General features: G+C 44.8%; 1 protein-coding gene across 1 annotated transcript; it reads left to right on the forward strand.

The window, feature by feature from the left end:
- Positions 1–1,436: 1,436 nt before the first annotated feature.
- LOC147111446 (uncharacterized) lies at positions 1,437–7,542 on the forward strand. The gene is made up of 3 exons (XM_085999887.1): positions 1,437–1,653; positions 1,753–2,390; positions 7,471–7,542. The coding sequence occupies exons 1-3, from the start codon at positions 1,437–1,439 to the stop codon at positions 7,540–7,542; spliced, it is 927 nt and encodes a 308-aa protein (XP_085856013.1).
- The last annotated feature ends 781 nt before the right edge of the window (positions 7,543–8,323 follow it).

Consider the following 8,323-nt stretch of genomic DNA (forward strand, 5'->3'; position numbering starts at 1 on the left):
GATCTGTCCTGGGACCCCAGCTGTTCACAATATATATAAATGATCTGGATCAGGGAATTGGATGCAATATTTCCAAATTCGCTGACGACACTAAACTAGGAGGAGGGGTGGGCTCTGATGAGGATGTCAGGAGGCTACAGTGCGATTTGGACAGGTTGGGGGAATGGGCGGATACGTGGCAGATGCACTATAATGTGGATAAATGCGAGGTTATCCACTTTGGGGGTAAAAACAGGAGGGTAGATTATTATCTAAACGGCAATAGATTGGGAGATGGGGAAGTGCAGAGGGACCTGGGTGTTCTTGTGCACCAGTCACTGAAGGAGAGCATGCAGGTGCAACAGGCGATTAAGAAGGCAAATGGTATGTTGGCCTTCATATCAAGGGGGTTCGAGTATAGGAATAGGGATACCTTACTACAGCTGTACAAGGTGCTGGTGAGACCGCATCTGGAGTATTGTGTACAGTTTTGGTCGCCCCATCTGCGGAAGGATGTTCTTGCCATGGAAAGAGTGCAACGGCGATTCACCAGGCTGATACCTGGAATGGCGGGAATGACCTACGAAGAGAGATTAAATAGTTTGGGCTTGTACTCACTGGAGTTTAGAAGATTGAGAGGGGATCTCATCGAAACATATAAAATTATGGCAGGCCTGGACAGGCTGAATTCAGAGAGAATGTTTCCAATGGCCGGGGAGCACAGAACCAGGGGCCACAGTCTAAAAATAGCGGGCAAATCATTTAAAACAGAGATGAGGAAGAATTTCTTCACTCAAAGAGTGGTGAGCCTGTGGAATTCCCTGCCACAGAGGGCTGCGAAGGCTAATTCAATAAATATTTTCAAGAGAGAATTGGATATATTTCTGAAGGCTAAGGGGATTAAGGGTTACGGAGAAAAGGCGGGGACGGGGTACTGAACTGGTAAGATCAGCTATGATCTCAGACGAAGATCAGCCATGATCTCATTGAATGGCGGAGCAGGCTCGAAGGGCCGAATGGCCTACTCCTGTTCCTATCTCTATGTTTCTATGTTACACAAGGTGGCTGAGAAGAGTTCAGACGAACAGAATTCAGACTCAGACCCAAACGGCCAGGAGCTGGGTAGTCTGAGAATTCACAATGTGAGTAAGGAAGCTGACCTACAAACTATCTGGGTCATGCTAAAAATAGCTGGAATCCAAGTGAAAATGGAGTTGGACACTGGATCAGCTCTATCAGTCATAAATCGAAGGGATTACCACCGGCTATTCTCACATATACCCTTAAGAGATACCAAGTTCGTATTGCAGACATACACGGGGCATAAAGTATACCCCATGGGAAAGATAAGAGTCAAAGTGAGAGATAGGGGTAAAGAACACCCAAGAATGAACTTATACGTACTACATGAGGGAGGACCACCACTTCTAGGACGGGAGTGGATCAAGAAAATTGACATGGAATGGCACTATCTAAAAGCCATAACGAGTGAGGACTCGGTGCAGACAATCAGCTCAGATTCTGAAACGGATGACGATAAGACCAACCCAAATATGAAAGACAAGGCTGAAATGGACTTGCCGACGAAGGTTGGAAAAACGAAGGCATGCATAAAGGCTTATGCTCCAGAGAAGAACAAAGTTTCAGAACAGAACTCCACCGAACAACGACAACCTAGTTTGACAGAAAATTCTGAGCCTGTTCAAGTTACGGACATATCCATGACGGAAGAACACCGAGCTCGGACTCAAACTTATTTCAAATTACGACAACAATTAGAACAATTGAGTTACCGTCTCGTACAAGAGATGAAAACAATGAAAAAGTTCTATGACACCGAATGGGAGAATCTGGAAAGACAACAGAAGCAGCTAGCTCAAGCAGAGAGTGACCATAGAGCCATCGTGACCAATTACCGATCACATCTCCCTTATGCTGTTCAGGAGTTAGAATATTTGCAGGAAGAAGCAAATGAAGAGGAATCTTCAGGAAGCCAGGATTTTATTCCAGTTCTTCTCTACGACTCCTTACAAGCAGAGTGTGAGAAGTTGAAAGAACAGTATGAACAGGCCCAGGCTACAATTCTGGAAGGGGTTAACTCGGCAACCTCCGAAAAGCTAGTTTCAGTGGAAGCATATGAGCAACTGAAGGTTGAACATGAGCAAGAAGTCCAAAGGCTGCAGGAAATTCTTGATGAGCTCAAGGCCAAGACAGACTCATCGGTAGAAGTTCCATCCATAGATGAGAGATTAGAGGTGAAAGACATGGCAGAACATGAAAGACAAGATGTACAAGAACTCATAAAAATATTAAAGGAAACCCAAGACAAATATGGGGCGGCAATGACCGAGATTCAACAACTTGAAGAACAGATTCAACTGGGAATCCGTTCAGTGGAAGAAAAGGGAACTGTAAGAAACACAGAGACTGTAAGAATGGCCTCTGAACATGAGTTAGAGAGCATCAAGGCGCAACTTCTCCGAGCGCTGGAAGCCAAAGTACAAGAGGAAAAGAAGGTGAAAGCATTGGAGGAAAAGGTGGATGAAATGGAGAAGACTCTGACCCACAGTGTTCCCGTGGAAGAGTTAACGGTCAGCCAACTCCTTCATATGCTGAAGGACAAGACTCTACAATGGGAACAATCTGAACACGAGCTTCAATCTTCAAAGGGAAGGAGTTCGGAGCTCTCAAAAGTTATGGAAATAGCTGAGGTTGCAACACAGATTTTACAGGGATGCCAAAAGTACGCTGAATCACGTCAATGTGAACAGCAGAATGTTGAAACAGCTGCTCCAGTAGAAGGATTGAATAGCCTGATCAATCAATCCCCGAGGGAAGGGGAAGTGTTGAAATCACAAACGAGGTCATTAGTGAAGGATTTGCAGGAAACCCAGGAAGAGCGGGATGAATATGAACGCATGAAGAAGTCTCTTCAGGAAAGATGCCTAGGGAGGGAACAACAGTCGGCTAACATCCAGTTGGGTACGGAAGAAGTAGCAGGCCCTCTCGCTAGACTAGCTCAGGACGACACCGAATATTACCATGACCTGTTGAGTGACACGGAATATTACGATGACTTGGTCTGCCCAGCTTGTGATGAAAACTCCCAAAGTGCAGAAATCAGGATGAAGCACTTAAAGTCTAAGGAACATAGGGAGATGGTGGCGCTACAGCTGGCAGCGGATAAGGGAGCCCCGAGAGTCTCCAAGAAGCAGAAAAGAAAAAGACGAAGCAGAAGACGATAACCATCTAAATCATTATCACTTCTATCAGATCATGCACGTGGGCCCCACGAAGGGGGCCAAATCAGTTGGAAAGTAGGAAAAATTACCAAGGCAGTCCAGCTGTTTGTAAAAGTCAGCACTGCTGGTTCAGCAGGACGGAAGTTCAAGCTGTTAAGCCAAGGGAAAGACTATTGGATGAGTCACGCTAGAAATGTGAACCGGCTACACCACAGAGATGTTGTTCGGACCGAGTCAAGACCAGAGACTGAATCTGTGAACTGTTCCTGCAGAGACTGAATCTGTGAACTGTTTCCCGCAGAGACTATATCTGTGAATTGTTTTACATGAAGTTGATTATATGTTATGTTTAATGGGGAATAAGTATGTTGTAAGCTAAAAAGGGAGGATTGTAGTGTATGTAACCGTCTACCTTTAAGAGAACTATTGTATGTAACCGTTCACCTTTAAGAGAACTATTTTAGGCGTGGCACTACTTTGTTTGGCTTCTGTATACGGTAATACCGACGGTGACCACACCAGTATATAAGTGTTGTGCCAGGAGTTATTGGGCAGATTCGCCCTGACCTTCGAATAGTAAAGTCCTGTTTTAAGTTACTCTTGGAGTCTGTGTATTAATTAACTAAACAACCCACAGACTTTACACTGTCCACCTGCTGAAGTTGGTGTAAAAGGTTCCTGTTAGAAGTCTTAGCTCTTCTCTCAGGTTGAGCGGGGTTAGTCACTCCTACAAGCAGTCTGATGTCTCTCATGTTTAGGGGGATGTGCCCACGCTAACTGTACGATAGCAAAATTCAAGCTGTATCAATAGTACGTCCATGTGATCTGTACTGGACAGTCATGTCTTTTACATTTGCTCCTAACGTGGACCTCTTCAATCCTTTGGAAGTTGATGAGGAATCGTTAAGCTGCTTTATTTCACAGCACCTGAACATATAAGGCAACAGATATGATCAAACTCAATCAGTACAACCTGTCTTTACATAATATTATAAAATAGCGAATGTGCAACACTTCCCTCCGTCAGTGGGTTGTTTTGCTTGACAGCCGAGTGTCAGCCTAGACATTTGTGCTCATGTTTCTGGAGTGGGTCTGGAACCCATGACCTTCTGACTCAGAGGCGCAAAAGTGCTGCCCACTGAGTCACGGCAGACACCTGCCAGAGGTGTTTTAACCAGGTGAAACACTCATTCTTGAAATTAATTAGCTATGTGTTGACAACAAAAGATTGTGGCCGGAAAGTTCCTCGGAACTGCTCTCGACCAGCCGCCAAAACTTAACGGGAAGTGCGGCAGAAACCCCTTCTACTTGCACACACAGGTTTGCTGTTGCAGTTCTGGTGCAACCCTGAGGAAACCTCTATCGTATCTCTTAGGCTTTTCAAGCATATTTGTCAATTGAAAAAATAAAAGGTTCCAATACCTTGCCACATGATATGAAGTATCATTCATCCAGATAAGATTCGTAATTTTAGGACTTTTAAGAGTTTTGCTCCGAGCTCCTCCAACCCCACAACCCTCCAACCCTCCGAGATTTCTGCGCTCCTTCAATTCTGGCCCCCTGCGCGTCCCCGATTTTCATCGCTCCACCATTGACGGCCGTGCCTTTAGCTGCCTGGACCCTAAGCTCTGGAATTCCCTGCCTAACCCTCTCCGCCTCTCCACCCCTCTTTCCTCCTTTAAGACGCTCCTTAAAACCTACCTCTTTGACCAAGCTTTTGGCCAGCTGTCCTAGGTGACTCGGTGTCAAATTTTGTTTGGTAACGTTCCTGTGAAATACCTTCGGACGTTTTGCTACATTAAAGGCGCTGTATAAATGCAAGTTGTTGTTGTTGTAAAAGAACAGGATTATACCACCTTCCTAAGCCTCATGAAGAGAAAAGAAAGAAAGACTTGCATTTATATAGCGCCTTTCACGACCACCGGACGTCTCAAAGTGCTTTACAGCCAATGAAGTACTATTTGAAGTGGAGTCACTGTTGTAATGTAGGAAACACAGCAGCCAATTTGTGCACAGCAAGCTCCCACAAACAGCAATGTCATAATGACCAGGTAATCTGTTTTTTTTTGTTATGTTGGTTGAGGGATAAATATTGGCCAGGACACTGGGGATAACTCTCCTGCTCTTCTTCGAAATAGTGCTGTGGGATCTTTTACATCCACCTGAGAGAGCAGACGGGAGTCTCGGTTTAACGTCTCATCTGAAAGACAGCACCTCTGACAGTGCAGCGCTCTCTCAGCACTGCACTGGATTGTCAGCCTAGCTTTATGTGTTCAAGTCCCTGGAGTGGGACTGTGAACCCACAACCTTCTGACTCAGAGGTGAGAGTGCTGCCCACTGAGCCACGGCTGACACTGGCCAGTAAGAAACATAGAAACATAGAAGATAGGAGCAGGAGTAGGCCATTCGGCCCCTCGAGCCTGCGCCGCCATTCAATGTGATCATGGCTGATCATCCAAATTCAGTACCCTGTCCCTGCTTTCTCCCCATATCCCTTGATCCCTTTAGCCTTAAGAAATATATCTAACTCCTTCTTGAATATATGAATAAGAGATGTGTGAGATTGTCTGAGATGATTGTCTCACCCTCTTTTCCTCATGCCCTGTAGGGTAGTGTACAGCCTTCATCCACCCTTTCATTCACGACACAGCTAAAACTGCGAGCTTTGTGTGTCGGAACCATGGGCATAAACTTACTTCTTCGTATTTGAGGCACAGCATGTTACTGCACTATTTATACAGAGCAGGTATTTACACAAGTAAAGCAAATGTTGTTAATTACACTATTTAAATATACTGTAACCAGATAAAAATGTAAAATCAAAAGATGCCAAATAAGGAATATATCACATTATGCATCGGACTCACGGGAATGAATTAATGCAAGAGGTTCTATTCCATGTCTTTTTCTCTATATATTTATATTCTTCATAAATAGTAAATTGTTCCAATGTAAGATAACTTACTAAGATATCTTTGGCATTAACAAACAACTTGCATTTATATAGCGCCTTTAATGTAGTAAAACGTCGAAGGAGTGATTATCAGACACTGAGCCACATAAGAAGATGTTAGGACAGGTGACCAAAAGTTTGGTCAAAAAGTTAAAGAAGAAGTAATTCTTGCCGACTGCCAATGAAAACCTTATCCTGTTGATTTAAAAAAAAAAACTACCTCTTTGACCAAGCTTTTGGTCATCTGTCCTATTATCTCCTTCTGTGGCTCTGTGTCAGATTTATCTGGACGAAAAAAAGTTGATTAAGGGCTTGTTAACTTCTTATTGATGGTTGGAATGTCCTTACTGAGGCCATGCACAGAGGAACACATGTAGCGTTCCTCAGGACAGAATTAAAACAAATTGGGGGATATTGGGGATGCTACTGCCCATTTGCGTCTCAAACGGGTGGCAGCAAGACCGAATTCAAGCCGAGCGGAGTTGTGTTGACTTACCGTTGTATTGCTGTCCGTCCTGACTTTTAGGCGGACTTACGGCCCGGAAAATGGAGCTTCTGCCAAAACCAGGCGGGTGGCTTATACAGATACGCAAGTCAAGTTTCTCCTCCTGCCCACCAACCATGGGCGGTTTAAGTTATCTGAGGAAGGATGTTCTTGCCATGGAGGGAGTGCAGCGAAGATTCACCAGGCTGATACCTGGGATGGCAGGAATGACGTATGAGGAGAGATTGTGTCGATTGGGTTTATACTCGCTGGAGTTTAGAAGAATGAGAGGGGATCTCATTGAAACTTATAAAATTCTAACAGGACTAGACAGACTAGATGCAGGAAGGGTGTTCCCGATGGCGGGGGAGTCCAGAACCAGAGGTCACAGTCTAAGGATAAGGGGTAAGCCATTTAGGACTGAGATGAGGAGGAATCTCTTCACCCAGAGAGTGGTGAACCTGTGGAATTCTCTACCACAGAAGGCAGTTGAGGCCAATTCATTAAATATATTCAAGAAGGAGTTGGATATATTTCTTAAGGCTAAATGGATCAAGGGATATGGGGAGAAAGCAGGGACAGGGTACTGAGTTTGGATGATCAGCCATGATCTCATTGAATGGCGGAGCAGGCTCGAGGGGCCGAATGGCCTACTCCTGCTCCTATCTTCTATGTTTCTATGTAAGTTGGGGGCTGGTCATTTGCAGCAATAATGGGATCCTCAGCCACGGTAGGTTAGGTAGACACGCTGCTTATTGCCCCCAGAGTTCTGCTTCTTTTCATTCTCAGTGTTAATGCCCGTCCTCTTTAAGGTGCAGCTCTTTAAGGTCTTCCGTGGGATCTTTTACGCCCAGCTGAAAGGACAGACGGGGGCCTCGACTTAACGCCACATCCGAAAGACGGCACCTCCGACAGTGCAGCGCTCCCTCAGTACTGGGAGAGGCGGTTGAAAATGTGGGTGCTCCACGCAGGATTTCCCACCTAATAGCCGACAAATCAGATGCCTCATAGGCCCAAATTTCTGATACACGTTCCGGACTGGTAAGGATTCTCACCAGGAGCATGAAGTTGGAAAATAATCCTTGACATGTCATCAAACAGTATGTTATTGGGATAAATTGCTGAAAGCATCCCATAGCTATAAATGATTAGACTGGACAAATAGATGTATGTAGTATTTCAGTGCTTCCTCTGCGTGAGTGTAAGTGAGACTGACCTGTGTGTGACTTAAGAGATGTGTAGCATTTCAAACAAAACAAATAGAATCTTTCTGCACAAATCTTTTGAAGGTGGCAGGACAGGTTAACAAAGCAGTTAATAAAGTATACAGGATCCCAGGCTTTATAAATAGAGGCAGAGAGTACAAAAGCCAGGAAGTTATGCTAAACCTTTATAAAACACTGGTTAGACCCCAGCTGGAGTATTGTGTCCAACACTTTAGGAAGGACGTGAAGGCTTTGGAGAAGGTACAGAAGAGATTTACTGGAATAGGTTCCGGGGATGAGGGATTAGAGTTTCGTGGATAGACTGGAGAAGCTGGGGTTGCTCTCCTTGGAGCAGAGAAGGCTAAGAGGAGATTTGATAGAGGTGTTTAAAATCATGAAGGGTTTAGACAGAGTAAATAAAGAGAAACTGTATCCGATGGCGGACGGGCCGATAACCAGA

The sequence above is a fragment of the Somniosus microcephalus genome, chromosome 10, assembly GCF_052327205.1.
Source record: "Somniosus microcephalus isolate GS21.2 chromosome 10, FLI_Smic_1.0, whole genome shotgun sequence".
Taxonomy (NCBI): Eukaryota; Metazoa; Chordata; class Chondrichthyes; order Squaliformes; family Somniosidae; genus Somniosus; species Somniosus microcephalus.